This window comes from Carcharodon carcharias, chromosome 26 (genome assembly GCF_017639515.1).
Source record: "Carcharodon carcharias isolate sCarCar2 chromosome 26, sCarCar2.pri, whole genome shotgun sequence".
Taxonomy (NCBI): Eukaryota; Metazoa; Chordata; class Chondrichthyes; order Lamniformes; family Lamnidae; genus Carcharodon; species Carcharodon carcharias.
Genome location: NC_054492.1, coordinates 36,346,807 through 36,365,326, shown reverse-complemented (window position 1 = coordinate 36,365,326; position 18,520 = coordinate 36,346,807). Strand labels below are relative to the sequence as shown.

Sequence of the window (18,520 nt, the reverse complement as noted above, 5' to 3'; positions counted from 1 at the left end):
CTTCAGATTCAAGCTGTAATTGAGAGGCAGCAAAGACCAGAATCTGATAGGGGAATAGCACAGGGAACAGAAAGCTGCTGTTAAGCAGATTGCCAGTGACTCCCGACTGTTATGTGTTTATTTGGTCTTGGTTTGAAATACTAATTTTGTTAAAAAATTGCATTGAGTAATGGTGTCTGCACACACACAGTTTAATTATGATATAAGTGATCCAAACTTTCTATCTGGGCAAGTGCGGTTTTAGTTACTCAGAAAGCAATATCCCATCCCCCAAATGTAAAGTAGTGTTTTTATATGCTCTGCAACCTTGGGTTAGAATCTGATTTAATTCTTTCGGATCAGGGATTTTTGATGTTCAGCAAAGAACTTGTTCATTACTTGGGCATCACTGCAGACATGGCTTTAGTTGGCTCAGGAATCCTGCATTTCAGATACTGACTTTCCAGATCGAATAAAGAAATTTCAGTCTACTTGGTGCTTGGCCAGCAAGCTAATTACCAACTCCAGGAAAAATCCACCACATATATTTACATCTACAGGGTTGAATGAATGCTGCGCTGTGTAGGCACAAAGCAGTATTGGAAAAAGCCCAGATAATGTTGAGATCAGAGATTTCTGAAACTTCATCCTCGGGCTATTTAGAAATTGCAGAGAAGAAGCTTTCAAAGCTTCAGGCTATGAGCCTGCGGAAAGAGAGGATGACCCTGAGAGTGACTGCAACCTTTAATTGTTAGTCCAACACTTGGAAAATTGCACAAATTTCGAGTGACAACAGTAAGCTCCAGTTTGAGCAATCTGAGTTGGTTTAAAAGAATATTTGCCTCATAATCATTAAGTTATCATTTTATCAGGGCATTATATTGCTACATCAATGGTCCATCAATAACAATCTATTGAGCTTGCCAAATACAGAGTCACCTTTCATAAAAATAGGAGCAGAGCAGTTGACCAACTGATTCGGCTCCACAATCTTAGGAAGACTTACAATAATGTAGCACCCTTCAGCCTCACACTCAAAGCACCTTGTAGCTAAAATGTCAACTCTTTTCTTCTCCGTCGATGCTGCCAGACCTGCTGAGTCATTCTGTTTTTGTTTTGTAGTTAATTAAGTACTTCTGATGGGTGAAACGCTGCAGTCAATTTGCACACAGCAATCTCCCACAAACAGCAATGGCCAGATAATCTCTTTTAGTGACATTAGTTGGGGGATAATTATTGGCAAGGCTCTGGGGAGATCTCCTATGCTCTTCGTCAAACAGGGCCATGGGATCTTTTAGTCCATCTTGTTAAGAATGGCAGCTCTACCTTTTCATTCCAATTTCCCGCCTTCTTTTCTCACATATTATCACTTTCTATATCTATATAGGGTCAGTTCCCTGGTACAGAACTAGGTGCATGGCCCGTTTTGTAAATTCAGGGAAAATTTATTTTGAGAAGGTACTCATCTGGTTGTCACTGATGGAACAGTTACTGACAATTCAGTACCACGGACAGCTACACACAGGTCAATTAGAATAGGGTAACACAGGGTCTGGATCTTCTCCCCGTCGGGGGTGGGTTGTGTGGGAGCGGGTGTGAGCGGGCGGATTCCCGATAGGCGCCCCTAGTCGGGGGGGGGGGCTGCCATTTTACATGGGCGGGCCAATTAAGGCCCGCCCAGCGTGACATCCGCCAGGAAGTGCTATGCTCTCACTGTGTGGGGCGGGAGGGGGGGGGGGGTAGGTGGTGGGGTTGGTGGTGGTTTCCCTCAGCCGGGAGTGCATGCTTTCACGCACGCGCGTGGAAAAGCGCACAGGTCTCCCTGAGGCAAAGTGCTGCCTCAGGGAGATTGGCTCAGGTTTGAAAGGTTAATAAAGCAGGGGAAAAATATTTACTGACATGTCCACTCAGGTGCCACTGTCACATGAGCTGGGACATGTCAATTTCTTTTATTTGAATATTTTATAAAAATTTTAATACCCTTGTGAAACCTCATCCCGCCCATGGATGAGGTTTCATGTTTTTTCAGAAGCCCATCTGGACTCCCGGCCTGCCTGCCAACCTTAAGATTGGACGGGCAGGTCCATTAATCATGTTTTTAAGTGGCCTTAATAGGCCTTTGGCAGTTTGGCGGGTACACAGCCGATTCAGCTGCGTGCCCGCCGAACTGAAAACTTAAATGACACGGGGTGACATCGGGACCTGATGTCACCGATCAGAACGAGGTTGGGATTAGAGAGGTGGGATTTGGTCTTGCAGAAACCACCATACTCAATATTGATAAGCATTCCCAGCTTTCATTGCCTCTCTGTTCTTACAAGAGGATAGGGAAGTGCCAGGAGCTGGTGACAGCTCAACTCAGCTCAGCCTCCTGGCCACAGGCTCCCTGGTTTCACCTGAACCTCAGGGAAGCCACATGTGATTAAAATTCACTCTTTTATTTCGAGTATGATTAATTTTAGAAATCATGTATTTGTCTCCATCACAGGAAATTAATATGGACAAACAATATTGTGAGGAGATGTGCACATTTTATTCAGATTATTATTGACTTACCAGTTACCACAATCTTATAATGCTCATTTGATTTTTCGACTGTGAAATAAAAGGTACAAAATCATTTAAATGAGATTCGCACATGATATGAAACCATTTATTAAGAGCTATGAGTTGAAATGTTACCCAGAGTGGGAATAGGGCACAGTGCACCTCCCCCAAACACTGGGCAGGAAAACATTATTAAACCATGCACTTTAGATTTTACCCATGGCAGCGGGTCACATGGGAAGAACTCCATTAAAATCCCTTTATTAATTTTAAAAACTTCTAATTACCAATTCAAATTTGTTTGAACGGTGGAAATAATTTAATTAGAAAGTTAGAAATCCTGAAGTGAAATTTGTAATAATCTTTCTATTTGTGGAATTTGGTTGTTTGTTTCTAATTTCTGTTTTCTTGTTTAAAAAAAAACTGAGAGCAATCAGTCCAAAAATACATAATCACTGCCCCATTTTGTTTCCTTCTCTTTGCACATTTTGGTTTTAGTCATGTTTTTTGCTTTCAAATGGCAGCACACCTGCTCCAGGCACATCTTCTGTCTCCTTGTTTTTATCTCTTGCCCCCATCATCAGTTCCTTTGGTCCGGCATGATGAGGTCTCCTGCTCTTCAATCTCTCCTGATTTCCATCCTATCTCAGACGTTCCTTTTGACCTTATCCTACCCACCCCTTGCTCAAAAAGTGTTAGATCTCTAACTTTTCCCGGTTCTGATAGGAAGTCATCGACTTGAAATGTTAACTCTGGTCAGGATTTTCCAGCTCCCTCATGGTGAGACCCGCCGCAGGTCACTCGGTGGCCCAGCCAAGAGTCCGTCGGACGATCCCGGCACGGGCTGCAGGTGGATGAGGGAAATTCCACCCTCTGTTTCTCCCTCCACTGACGCTGCCGGACCTGCTGACTATTTCAGGCATTTTCTGTCTTAATTCAGGTTTCCAGCATCTGAGACATTTTGATCTTGTATTAAGCCCAAAAATAATATTTTGCTTTCTGACAACTGCATTCAAAACAATTATTTGGATTAAAGTGCTTGAATAAGGAATTGGCCTGAATTTTTAGCTGTTGGAACCACAGCAAGGCTGGGCTACCAGAGTTAGGGATTGGAAACCCTCCCCAGGACATTCACTGTTCTTGGCTTTGTCCCTGAATAGCAATCACTTTGTAAATTTTTAAAGGGAAGCAGGCTATACTCGACGCCACTATTCTCTGCTGCTGGTTGATTGGGTGCAAGTTTCCATTTGGAGGAACCCAGTTCGGGGTGAGATCTGCAAAACCCATTTTGCATTGGGGTGTGGATCACAGTAGAAATGGAACTTGGGAACAGTCGCACACGCAAGTGTCATTGTCTAATAGATCATGAGTATAGAGCGCACTCCAGTACTTCTAGGGTGTGGTTCATGAGCGGGGTCATGCATCAGTACCATTGTACCTGGATTATGGGTCACCAGGAGCGGTTGTGCTGCTATACCTCAGCCAAGTTTGTCATTCTTCATATTTTATTCCAGATAGTGGGACCTGAATTTTACTGGCCCCGGGTAGCAGGAACAAGGGTGGGGGGGTCTGAGAAAATAGTGGGAAGCTGCATCAGGATGAATCCTGAAGCTGTTCTGGCACTGGGCAAGTTTCCAGTGGAAGGCAAGAGGGAGGTCAGGGTGCTGACTGTCTGCTCTCTCCATGGAGGCAGGCAGAGTATTTGCATAATTAAGGACTTTATTAGGGGCCCAAAGAGGAGGCCACCAGTTGGAATGGACCCATCAATGATCCTGGAGGGGTTTCCCCTCCAACCAGTGAGGCTGGGCGCCCTCAACCATCCAGTACTTTAAATAGTACTCATCTCCCCGAGGTCTCCTGGCTGCCTCAGCATAGCTTACCTCATCTAATGGCACTGCTGCGGCTTCAGGGCTGCTGGCCCTCTGAATGGGCTGGCAGGATTGGGAGCCCATCCACCGTTTTTAATTGGATGGCACCAACTAGGAGGCCTTACCTGGCAAAATCTCCAAGCCAGTCCAAGAGCCTAAAATTCAGCCCTGAATGTCCGTATGATGTTTGATCGCAATGAACCCAATAGTGTCCTCACTTGATTCTACATAGATGTGCTCCCGAGGGATCATTCACTGGATAGTGAGGAAGAATATGCACCCTGGCTGATATTCCTTTCCCTTAATTGCCGAGGACCACTGAAGCCAATGGAGACAGACTGGGAATTGAAACCTGAGACTTCTGACTGATCCACTTGGCCCAGCCACTAACTGGACAAACTCACTGAACCATCAGGGGAAGCACAGTCTCATTTTTAATCACGTATTCTCCCAAGGCATTTACTGGGGTTGGAAGCTGCGAGTCATCATGTTCGTGTTTTGTGTTGCCTGACACAGATCTCTGTATTAATCATTAATGTACAGATTGGTACTGGTACCTAGTGACTACAGTAACTTGAATATCAGTCAGATCTGACCTTGGATTTAGAATCATGGCCATGAGAGCTGAGTGATTTTCCTTTATTACATTTGGTGTTTAGACCCCTGTAACATTCATTTGCTGGCTGTTCGCGACATTTTTCGTGCATGATTCTTTCAGGAAATTCTCTTACTCCATTTACAGTTGCAAACTTTCAAGTCTCTCTCACTCATTTATATGATTTTTCTTTTAGTCACCGCTGCTCTTTGAGTGGGGAGGACTTGAATAGACAATGGGCTGAGCCAAATCGAGACCTTCATCCAACTATTTATCATACAAAGGGGCTCCTCAGCTACATGAGGAGTATTGGCAAGACCCCACTGGTAAGTGCTAGCAACTTATAACAGGTGGGATGAAGAACATTACAAACCCAGGGGGTGAGAAATCCAGCAATCCTCGAACAAATCTTGTAGGAACCAACCAGCTCTCCAACTGTGAAGCATGGGTTCATTCTCTCCACTGCTCTGTTGCTTCCTGATATTACATAGCCCTAAAAGACAAAGGCTCCACTTTTGTAGTTAGGCAAATATCTTCAATAAATGAGGCAAAGTTATTATCAAGCATGAAGAAAAAGATCAAATAAATGAAAGCTGAAGTAGAAACTTAGTGGACTGGGAGAACTAGTAAAGTCAACAAAGGGACACAAAGTACATGAGGTGCCAAAAAGGTACTTTGAAAAGAAACTTGCAACTTGAATGTCAAAGCTAATGGCAAAAGTTTCTATAAATAAATTAGAGCGAGGCCATTTAGGGATGAATTCAGGAAGCTTCATTTCATTAACTTTTCATTAACATTAACCAAAAGGCTGTGGATGTTGGGCCAGTGGACATTTTCAAGATTGAGATTAACAGGTTTTTGTTAGTTAAGGGTGTCAAGGGATATGGATCAATGGCAGACAAATAAGGTTGGAGGTACAGACCAGCCATGCTCATACTGAGCTGAATCGCCAACTCCTACTCCAATGTTCCTGTTCCTGGGCTTGCTACAAATTTTGACAGCCAAAAATAACTCTTTAGTTAAAATGGCTGCTTTAGCCTTTTAAGACATGTGGATGTGCCAGACATTCTGCTCTCATTCAGGGAGAATGAGAAGACTGAGATCACACCATGGATATAATTTGGCAACTACTGTTGGCCAAGCACCAAGTCCATTATACGGCATTCTGAATTTGAAAAGAAACTAGGACTGCTGTTTTGTTTCATATGCTTGATCTTATTTTTTTGTTTGATACTCTGTGATTGATGCTATATAACCATTAATCTGTGTTGTTGCTTTATACTCCTGCTTGGTGCTTATTATTCTGTTGCAGTTTTGTACATCTCTATGGCCTTTCCTGTCTCCTGCAGTGTGCACTCCTGCTTCATTTGAGCGCTGGTGCATCCAAGCTCTCATGAACTCATTTAATTGTTTTGCACCAGGTTTATTGTGACTATCATGGGCATTCAAGGAAGAAGAATGTCTTCATGTATGGGTGCAGTCTTAAGGAGACATTGTGGCAGGCAAGATCCAGCATTGACACAACAACATTGAAAGAGGATATTGGATATCGGGTGAGTGCCATCTTTATAATTTCCTAGGTAGTAGATCACTGTAATATTGCATCTCTCCAGTTAAATATTTTCCGTTCATATCAGGAAAATATCTTGTCTAAAAATCCAAAATAACTACAATGCCTCTCATTATCAAACTACCTGAAACCTTCTCACTTATAGCATTTTGTAGACAGAATATGTTCCCCTATTATTCTGAGTTATCACTTCCTCACATTCTTTAAATTTTTGGAGCAGCTCAGCAGTAAAAACTCCTCAGGAGATGAAATGCAAGTGGCCAAACAGACGTGAATGTAGACATTTTTATTCATTATTCATTGCTGAGATGTGGGCATCACTGGCAAGGCCAGCATTTATTGTTTATTTTTAATTGTCCTTGAGAAGGTGGTGATGAGCCACCCCCTTGAACTGCTGCAGTCCATGTGGTGAAGGTACACCTACAGTGCTGTTAGGAAGGGATGTTGCCAGGGCCCAAGGCCTTTGCTGTATCTAGTGCACTCAGTAGTTTGTGTAAATCATGTAGGTTTGCTAAAGACTGGCTTCTGTAACGGCGGGGTTCTCAGGAGGAGGCTGAGATGGATCATCCACTCGGCACTTCTGGCTGAAGATGACTGCAAATGCTTCAGCCTTATCTTTTGCACTCATGTGCTGGGCTCTATCATCATTGAGATTGGGGATGTTCATGGAATCTTCTCCTGCAGTTAGCCATTTAACTGCCCATCACCATTCACCAAAGAATGTGACAGGACTGTAGAATTTTGATCTGATCCATTGGTTGCAGAATTGCTTAGCTCTGTCTATCACACGCTGCTTCAGCTGTTTAGCATGTATGTAATCCTGCATTGTTGTTTCAGCAGGATGGCACCCTCATTTTAGGTGCACCTAGCACTGCTCCAGACATGTTTTTTCTACACTCCTTGTTCAACCAGCTTCATGGTAATAATCGAGTGAGGGATATGATGGGACATGATGTTGCAGGTTTGGTGGAACATCAAACTCCTGCTGCTGATAGTCCACAGTGCCTCATGGATGCACAGTTTTGAGCTGCTAAATTTGTTCCAAACCTATTCCATTTAACGTGGTGGTACAGTAGTGTTGTCAGTGATGAAGACAGGAGGTCACTCCTACCAATACTGTCATGGGAAAATGCATCTGCAACAGATAGATTGTTGAGGATAAAGTCAAGTAGGTTTTCCCCTTGTGTTAAATCTCTTACAACCTGGTTCCATCATCCATGTCCTTCATGATTTGGCTATCACAGTCATTAGTGATGCCACCGAGCCCACCTTAGTGATGGACATTGCAGTCCATCAGCCGGAGTACATTCCGTCCCTTTACTATACTCAATACTTCTTCCAGGTAGTGTTCAACACAAAGGAAAACTGATTCATTAACTGAGGAAGTTGGGAATCGGCAGATTTCCTTGCCCATGTTTGACCTGATGCCATGGGCCCTCAGTCAAGGTTGAGGATTCCTTTCACCATTGCCTCCTTACTGTATACCACTGTGCTATCATCTCTGGTGGGATGGGCCCCACCTGGGATGGTGATGGAGGAGTGTGGTATGTTGACTTTAAGGTACGAATGTGTGAGCATGATTGTGTCAGGCTGTTGTTGAACTAGTTTGTGGGGCAGCTCTCCCAATTTTAGCACAAGTCCCTAGATGTTAGTGAGGAGGACTTTGCGGGGTTGACTGAGCCAGGTGTGCCTTTGTTGTGTCTAGGTCAATGTTAGGTCAATGCTGGGCACTCTGCCTGGTTTTATTCTTATTGTTTTTTTGTAGCGGTTAGGTACAACTAAGTGACTTGCTAGGCCATTTAAGAGTCACCACATTTCTTTGGGTCTGGAGTCATATATAGGGCAAATCAAGTAAGGAAAGTAGATTCCCTTCCCTAAAGGATATTGGTGAACCAGATGATCCCATTACTGATACTAGATTTTTATTCCATATTTATTTAATTAATTGAATTTTGATTCCCTATTTGCCATGGAAGGTTTTGAACATGTCACTGGAGCACATAGGTCAGGTAACATAATCACAATGCCACCATACCCATAGTGAATATAGATGTAATTTATATAGTTGAAATGATTGACGGAATATTTCTGTGGATTTTATTATATTTTCATGATCTAACACTATATGATGATTAATTGACCCATTGTAAATACAAAATAAAGACCCAAGTCATCTGGTTATTGGATTATTGGAGACCGGAAGATGCGCATCAGGACCCTGCGGAAATCCTGACATATGCATCTACATGAGAATTGCCCAGGAAGTTTAAACTTTCAACAGCATTGCCACTACTTGGACGATTCATGCAAATGTGTTCTTACTTAGCGCCTGGGTTCCCAATAACCAAGTACACGCTGTAAATGGTTTTAAATGGTTGGTGAAAAGTTTGAGATAATTCTGCCTTAACTTGGGATCAACTCAAGGCAACCAAGGATCATAGCAAATGAGTGAGGCCGGTGCTTACTGATTCTTGTTTAAAATAGAAGTTAATGGAAAAATTCAAATTTTCACTGACAGGTGCTTGCCCCCTTACCATTCAAATGATAAGCCGATGACCCTTCACACAATTTATTGACCAATATGCTCCCTCTCATCATTCCATTGGCAATCTCTCACTCCTACAATTTCATTGACTGCTCTGCTTCTCATCATTGACAAAGAGTGATGTCTTGTTGACAAAAATTGAGCCATCACTGTTCCACTGACTATCATTGCCCAATTGCACTGTTCTATTGACTGACATTGGTCTTTTCTGCTAGTCCATTGATTTTAGTGCCCTCTCTTCTGTTCCATTGACAACTGCTGCCCTCTCTCACCCTCAATGTCAAAGATATAAATAGTGACAGAGGAATTTGTATCTTTAAAAGACATCCGATTGAAATGTTACAGTTTTTATCAGATGGTGCCGCACTGCAACTTTATCAGAAACGTGAACTGCACAAATCTTCTCCCAGAAGTCATTAAAGCATCATCACTCACCTTGCACTGTGATATGAATGCAAAGCTATAAAAGTCTCTGATTACTGACTTCTTTGCTGTTGAATTAAGTAAGTAAATTTCTTCTAAATATTTTTTCCGCAGACCATCCCCAAATTCCTGGACAAGATTTCCCCAGCATTCGCCATCAACCGCTGCTGCTTCTTGGTACAGAAGTCAAGGGAAGCAACAGCGCGGGTGGTGGTTTGGAGGGAGATTGGGGTTCTCCGAAGCTACACCATGGAGAGCACTTACTGCGGCTGTGCTCAAGGCAAATACAAGGTGAGTGAAAGCATCAGAGGTTTCTTGTTCCAGTCATACAAAATGACAGTTAAAGCCACAAGATTCTATGGTTTTTAAACAAACAAAATAAACTTTACTATAAAAAGTTAGAAAAGTAAAACAATTTACCGTATCTATCTTATACTTTAACATTTAGAATTAACGTTAGGTACATGTGAATTAACAGGCAAACCGTGGTTGAACACACTACGCTGCACAATAAATGGCAGATGCAACCAAGGCATGTCCCGTGGATTCCTCAGCACCCACCCAGACATCAGTGTCCACTGTGAATTACGCAATCTCATTAAAACTCTGTCTCCCTCATGAGGGATTTCAAGTCTTCACTTTCAAAGGTCTAACCTCTGAATTCCCTCCAAAAGTCACTCTGACTCAGACTACCTCAACTCTGCTCACCTCCTGATGGTTTAATCTCTTCTCCTGAGACTGGAGTCCATTGGCTTCCTGAGACTGCATTCCAGCCCTAACTCACAGGCACAACTCCAGTTCTTCTGCCACACTGAGCAGAACACCACTGCTCCAATGGGTGCCCCATTGGCCCGTACCCCGGAATCACTGACCTTTCACTGCCTTTCCAGGTCTCCTGAGCCCTCAGTACCTGGAACCTGCCAACAGCAATGCCTGGAGCTTCTTGCTTTGCTCCTGTCTGCGATGGTTTCTCTCCGCAGTGATTCTTGCTGGTGGTCATCTCCTGGTGGTCTCCTCCTACCTGCGGTCTCCTCCCAGTGGCTCCTTCCCTGGTGGTCTCCCTCTCTCTGGGACCTCTCCCTGGGTTCCCTCTCTTAGTCCCAGGACTCCACTTAGTTATCGTGCCAAACCGGGGTCCTGTGATCGTTGTTTTCACACCACCCAGGCATGCTCCTGATGACCCAGATGCCCAAGCCTTTAACTTAAAAAAACAAAGGAGCATGCACAGCCTGTCACCTTCTCAGGTTTGGAAATTTTGAGTTTGCCAGGAAATGGAGTCCTTGGCTTTCATTAGGAACCAGGTAAGTTCACATTTCTTAACAAGAGTACTGCACCTAAGAAAAAAAGATGGGTAAGACCTGTACATCATGAAATGGCGAAGGATGATATGTGAAAAAATCCTAGGAATGTTACTAGGCTCAACGTTTGGCATATGCATCCGATGTGGACCAACAATCAGCAAGCTCAATGAAATGTTGAAGAATCGGACATTTAGTGTACTGATCTGATCACACCTTGATTAATATATCCAGTTCCAGTAAGTCAAGGTGGAAGAGAGGCATCCTAGCATTGGAGGTGGTGCAGAGAGTGGCCATGAGATTAATCCATAGAATAGGAGGTCTGAGTTATGAGACAAGACTACAGAAACTTGTGTTTTACAATCTTGAGAGAAAGTACCCGAGAGATGGTTTTTGTAGAGGTATATAAGATAGTAAACAGTATAGCTAAGGTAAATTTGGAAATTACCTTAGCGCAAAGTGCTGCAGTCGGATTCTTGTTAGGCAAGGGAATGAAAGGCTATTGGAGGTAGATGGGAATGTGGAATTTGAAACGCAAACAGATTAAGCATGATCTTATTGAATGGCGGAGCAGGCTCAAGGGGTTAAATGGCACACTTCTGCTCCTATTTCGTATGTGTGTATGTTCAGACCATGAGAAATAGGTTCATTCTAGTAAAAGGCAAATTTAGGACTGATATATGTGGAATTTCTTTAAAAAAAGAAGGATCAACATGTGGAAAGGACTCCTGCTTGGAGGACTGGAGGCCAAAGCCTTAGAATTGTTTAAGAAACTATTGGGTAGAATTTAAGATCTTCGTGGATGAATGAGTTAATTTGGGCTGAATGGCTGTCCTTATTCATAATCATCATGTGAGAGCTTCCTCTACCCAAACACAATGGGGTGGATTTTTATCTTCACTCTGCCCATTGCCTGGGCAGACTGGTAAATTGTTCAGGGAGGATCACAACCCTTGGGGGTGCTCCCCTTCACTGCAGCATTCTACCAATAACTTAAATGGCAGGTAAATCAGATAGCCTCATTTCCAGACTTTCATCCTCACCCAACTCTCCTCCCAACAGTCTGTTCAGGCAATGCTTAATATTCAGGAGGTTAAAATAAAAATATATCTCATTGAGTGTGACAGTCAGAACCAGAAACTCTTCGTCACAAACTCATTGAGCTGAATTTGATGTGGGTGATGGTGGGCCGGAAAGCTGGGGCCATCCCGCTTTGGTGGTTTTAGGGAACCCTGACCCAATTCAATGCTGTTCAGGCAATAAACTGCTTGGTTTCAGTACTCCTATCCCTTTAAGGATGGAGATCCCATCTCTCAACTGGTGATCAATTGGAGGTCCAGAAACTCTGCAGCCCCAACATCATGACTGGGAGTGGTGACCACCCTCGGAGACTGCACCCAGCCCAGGGCAGCATCATGATTGCTGCCCTAGAACACAGATGAGTGAGGTCAGGGGCTTGTCAGGTAGGTCCCAGCGAGGGGAGCAAGGGGTGGTGGGTGGTGGGTGGCGGGTCTGTCTTGCTCATGAGGACGGCGGGGTGGTGGGGTATCTGTAGAGGCAGCCCTTGCCATCAGGGGTGGGAGGGGGCCGGCCGTGAGCCACAGAATGCCCGATAAGGAGGGCCACCCTCCCAAGCCCGCAACTTTTACTGGGCTGTCTCGCAAATGGGGCAGCAAGCCCCCCCACCACTGGTAAAATGCCAGCAGTGGCAGGAAAAGACCCTTAAATGGCCACTTGAGAGCATCATTGGCCTTTGGGTGGGAAGGTCATCCTCAGCCTTCTGCCCTCGCTGAGATAATTGCATGGGGTTGGGAAGGTGACAGGCACTTCACCCCCTTCCCCGCTGCCTTGCCTCCTGATTCTAATCCCCCCTTGGCATCTCCTAGCCCACTCCCCTGGCCTTAATTAAATTTTGCCCATCGAATGAGACAGTTAGAGCCTTCTCGTTACAACACATCATCCTGAAATGTACTCATCATTTCTGGCACATCACTGTTGCTATAATAGCATTTTTACTTTGTGAGGCCTGCAAATTAGGATGGATTCTGTTTCATCCAAGTTCCTGTCCGCAATGACTCAGTCACCATTTCTGATTGGATTTGAAGCTTCCTGTTAATGCTCATGTTGTTGCTGCTGAAAGGCCATTATAATACGTGCCCATGGAAATGGGGGAATGGCTCAGGACCATCCAAAACCTATGATTAATGCTCCTGGTGCACCAATGGTAATCACAATGAAACAAAATGAACCGTAACCATTTCCAACACCTACTGACCGTGGCGGAACTTCTTTCTACTTTATTATCTGTAGCCAGGAGAACCTTTGAACAGCGATTGCTAAAGTTAGAAGAATTTTGGTTTTGGAATAAGTTACTTTTTTTCTTGTATACCTGGACATTACTGGCCTCACCTCTGACAGCCTGATAGCCTGAACCTGGAAAATGTTTACCTTGGGGCAACTGGTCCTGTAGAATTTTGGAACAATTCAGTGAGATGGTAAGAGTAGTCTCCTTGCAATCACATTCAGTGAGACACAGAGCCTTCGAAGGCCAGCGTTCAATGGGATAGTCAAAGCATCTTCAACGGGAAACAGTGGTGAAGTGGTAATGTCACTGAATTTGGATTCCAGAAGCTCTGGGGATGTGGTTTCAAAACCCACCATAGCAACTGGTGGAATTTAAAATCAATTAATAGATAATTCCGCAGTTGAAAGCCAGTGTCAATAATGGTGACCATGAAACTATCAATTGTCATAAAAACCCACCTGTTTCAATAATACCCTTTAGGGAAGGGAATCTGCCATCCTTTCTTGGTCTGGCCTACATGTGACTCCACATCCACAGCAATGTGGTTGACTCTTAACTGCCCTTTGAAATGGCCTGGCAAACCACTCAGTTCAAGGACAGTTAGGAATAGGCAACAAATACTAGCCTTGCCAGCAATGCCCACATCCCATGAGAGAAGTAAAATAATGAATTACATTTCCAGTCTGGGAGACAGTCAGAGCCTCATTAAGTGATCTAGGAGGAGCTTCTTCAATTTAGTCACATTCAATAGACAGGCAGAAGCTCCTCAGTGTGTGCACCGTCGGTCACCTAGGCAGCACTTTCTTGTCTCAAGAACATTCAGTTCCTCTATCCAGGAAAAATTGTTGTTCTATACCAAAGTATCCTTGTCAGGATCTTACTGCTTGTTCCACTAATTGTTCTGACAAAAAAATGTTTTATTGGCGGTGCATAAATAAAATATTTATTTTATTGAGCATTGACAATGAGATATCATGTTCAGAAAATCATGCTTGATACCCAAGTGAGAAGCACAACGGACATTGCTATCAATAACTCTTTACTCTTTATTTTTGATGGGAACAGAAGCCATTAATAATGAATGCAGTTTAGTGCAGAGCAAATTGTGTCATCTCTTCAGCCCCAAGGGTGTACTGCAGCTGATAATGAATTCTTTCACTTTTAAAGGGATATTCCCATCTGCACTTTCACTCATAAGAGTTCCATAAACGGCAGATGAGCTCCCAACAGCCTTTATATCTGGTAGTCTAATTGGTCAGATACTATGGGGTAAATATTCGTCTGAGCCCCTTGTCAGGTGCAGAATCAGGGCTTCACCAACTGCATCCGCCCTGCACAGCAGACCTGGAGCGAGCCCAAAGTTGGGCCTTGGCCCTTATCAACATTATTTGGATGAATTGCTGTGATCTTCTGTGCCTCCATAGGTAGTTTGAAGCACATGAATTTTGGGCCACCTGCCTCACTAGGTAACCGAGAGTAAATCCTTGAGGCAGGTGTGGGGTTGGGGAAGGATGGAAGGGGTGAGTGACAAAGAAGCAGTCTGGGATATTGGAATTGGGGGACTCCTCCACCTCCTCCTGGCTACACAGGATTTTTAAAAAACCGTAGCGGGACAGCCTTGGCTTCTGCTCTGCTCATCCCAAAGAAATGTCTGCCATTGTGCCTCAAATGGTGTTAAGCCTCTCAGTTACATATGTTTTTGGTAAGAGATGCAGGGGGCCTTTGAGGAAGAATTTTTTTATGCAGCAAGTGGTAATTACCTGGAATGTGTTGTCAATGAGGGTGGTGGAATCGGAGACAATCAATAATTTCAAGAGGAAATTGGATGGATACTTGAGAGAAATAAACTTGCAGGTCTACAGGGATAGAGCAGAGAAATAGGTCTGACTGGATTGCTCTACAGAGAGCCAACATGGACCCAATGGGCCAAATGGCGTCCTCCTGTGCTGTAATGGTTCTATGATGCAATGCTATGATGTAAAAGGCCTAATGCTTGTGTTACATGACTATCAGGAACACCTGAAAAATATAGATGACCCAATTGTTAGACATTTTTCTGGTATCCTTGGGTTGCATGATGTTGGTTATCTGAAGGTGTACCTATTTTATGTCTACAAAACAGACGCAATGAGGTACAATTGCTACCCATATGACTTTACTGAAGTATATCACGTGCAGATCACATTTAAATTATGTTCCGAGCATACATTGAACACATAAAAATTGTGTGCAGACCTTGGATTGATTGTGCATGGATCACAAATGGGTCACATCCAGATTCTGTATCGATCGCGTGTAGATCTAGCATTAAATGTCAATCTTGTATATGTCACAAATAGATTATCAGGTCTTTTGACCAGAGCGTAACTTCAGCAGGTAAGTGTGGAAAATCAGGTACAAAGCTGCTCCATTTTCCTTTGTGACTTGCTGCATTTCCTAAGTGAGAGCAGCCATTAACTATATCTATGGAAATAAACCTTGAAGCTACGAGTGATAGTGCTTGGCAGGCATTCAATGCTTTTGGGTCTTGTGGGAGGTTTGGGGGGTGTGGTAGGTGGTGAGAAAGGGGTGGATAGATGAGGATTTAAAATTTAAATCACTCCTGCTTTCTGTAATATTCTACTATTTTTAGAAGGAAAAAAAAACCATTGTGCGGAATTTAACGCCGGTGGGATTTTACAGTCCCGCGATGTCAACAGACTTTTGAATGGCTCACTGCAGTTTACAGCCCCACCCCCACCATGATGGGGCAGTAAAATTCTGCCTCTTGTCTTCAGCTGACCAAAGGCAGATGAAGCCCGCCTAAATGATCAAACGATGCTGCTCCCGGCAAATCATCTAGAGCAGATTATAGGGGCTGAGTGGAAGTCCTGCTCCTGCTGTTGTTGCAGCAAGCTTGCACCCAGGTAGAAAAGATCACCTATGAGGGCTGAGAATCCTGAAGCATTCCCCACATCACTGGGACCTGGAGCCCTGAGACATCCAATGCATCAGAGGTTCTGAGCGTGCTTATTATGAATAAGCATCATGAAGGGTGCAGGGTACAGAGGCAGGCTGGGTAGAAGGCCTTCCTCTGTGTCGCGGCATTGTGTTCAAATAAATAAAGTAAAAGATTAAAACAAAAAACACCCCTCCAGCCTTCACCCCCTACACACTCCCCATGCCCCATCCATGCCAGCCCATTGTCAGCCCACGCCACACACCCATGGCCGCTCATACCCCCATGCCAATTCATGCTCCCCATCCACCACCCTTTGCTCGTATCACCTCCCTGCCGATTCATCACGTATCCTTGACAGCTTTAGCACTTCCTTGATAGCTGGGCAGTTCCTTGACAGCTGGATAGTTCCTTGACAGCTGAACAGTTCATTGACAGCTTGACAGTTCCTTAAGAGTTGAACAGTTTGAATGAGGTTGTGTGTAAAAAGTACATAATCATGTTTAATTTTAACAATCCCAAAGGATTCTTTACCTCTTCTGAAGATGTCCTGGGACCCTGTCCAAAGGTGTACCCTGGCTATCCAAATGACTCCACCATTTCGGACCTCCTCTTACCTGTTCAAATCTGCACACTCTGGGTTTCACACTCCTGGCTTTCCAAAATCCCACCTCAGTGTAGGCAGCTGGTGATTTAAACGGCCAGCTGCATCAGCGAATTGTGCATGTGCGAATCCTGGCTGGATTCCGGTTCCATCCTTGCCAAGATGGGCAATGCTGGGTCCAAGGGTGGATTTTCGGCCATTTCCGGGATTTTTGCCACGACGGAGAGCCTCTCCATCACGGTGAAAAACTGGGCCTAAGTTTCTCTCCATGGATGCTGCCTGACCTGCTGACTATTTCCAGTATTTTCTGCTTTAATTTCAAATTCCCAGCATCTGCAATATTTTGCTTTAGATTAAGCTGTTGAATCTGTGCTTTGGTACTGAAAATAATCATCAAATCCACATTAGAGAGCTTGGTACAGACTTGTCCACTACTTAAGTATCTAACATAAATGTTCCTGACTGTTGGCTGCCCAGTATGTGGAGTGGAGGAGGACCTCCTTGTAGGCCTGCTCCTGGACCTGGCCAAGCTGGCCATTGCAGGTCCAGGCAGCGGTGGTGGAGGGGACCATCCAGCCTGACTGTCCGGCCCTCTTCTGCAGCTACGTTTGTGGCCGGGTCTCCTTGGAGAGCGAGCACATGGTGTCCACTCGCGTGCTTCATGCCTTCCATGACCAATGGGCACCGTGGGGACTGGAGTACATTATCAGCCCCCAAAATGAAAGTTTAATTTAACTCACTAAGGTTCCTTTAAAACAAATCTTCCTTTGTTACGGTTCCCCTGAGGGGAGAGTATCACTTTAATTTGATTTGATCTGTTCACCTGTTAATATGGCAAATTAGTTGCAGGTATAGTCAAGAGTATTTAAAAAAAAGAGAATAAAGAGAGACTACCTCAGTGGAGGGTTTTCTACGTGGGATTCCTCCCCTTTTCCATTGGGGACCTGGCATTGAGAGTGCTGCATGCAGCAGTCCCACACAACCCTGTGTTAAAATGGTTCATGGAGTCCTAGGCCACCTGTGTTTTCTTCAGCTATGAGGAGTCTGCGTTCCAGGTACACACAGTGTGCATGAGGTTTCAGCCCCTTTCTAGTTATTTGAAGGGGTTGCTCCTCAAGTTTTAACTGCACTTCAGCCCCACGCTCCTGATCTTTGGCCACCTGGTGTGGTGGGAGGAGGACCTCCTTGTGGGCCTGCTCCTGAGCTTGGCCAGATTGGCCATTAACAGGACCAGGCAGCGGGTTGTCGAGGGGGTCATCCGGCCCGACTGTCTGCCCCTCTTCCGCAGCTATGTTCATGGCCGGGTGTCCTTGGTGAGGGAGCACACGGTGTCCGCTGGCATAGAGTGTAAAGAGAGACTGCTGGGACACTGGGCTGGTTGGTAGGAAGTAGACATATGTAATGCTGCATTCTGTAAATAAACTTATTATCAAGTATTGGTGTCTAGTCTCAGACTTCACCAACTAGTTTGAGATCAAAATTACATTAACAACAATTGGCATAAAAGTAGTCAGGAAAAGGATGAGGAATTGTCATTCCACTGTGAAAAAAACATTGGACCTTAGGACATTTTGCTCAATATTTCTGTGAAAGGAGCTCTCACGCCCACTAAATGTCACCTGCTAAACATAGTTGGACCTAGGACCACTTCAGGATCTACTGTAACCCCCAGTATTGGTTGATGGAGCTTAATGAGAACACAATCAATCTGGAGATGGGGTACCATTAGTATGTTATGGTGATCTGACAAAAATGAAGCCGTTGGTGGCTTCTCTCCCTAAATGATGCAGCTGTAAGTAGCTGTTATGAAATCAGGTGGCTTGATCGCTTTAATATGCTTTAATGGCC

General features: G+C 44.3%; 1 protein-coding gene across 2 annotated transcripts in view; it reads left to right on the top strand.

Annotated features, from left to right (window-relative positions):
* Positions 1-18,520, top strand: part of LOC121269917 (cytosolic carboxypeptidase 4) — a 220,495-nt gene that overhangs the window by 145,438 nt on the left and 56,537 nt on the right. For both annotated transcript variants that reach the window (XM_041175042.1, XM_041175043.1), the window contains 3 exons: positions 5,186-5,315; positions 6,411-6,542; positions 9,642-9,818. In XM_041175042.1, coding sequence (XP_041030976.1) covers positions 5,186-5,315; positions 6,411-6,542; positions 9,642-9,818 — 439 coding nt within the window. The remainder of the gene's footprint in view (positions 1-5,185; positions 5,316-6,410; positions 6,543-9,641; positions 9,819-18,520) is intronic.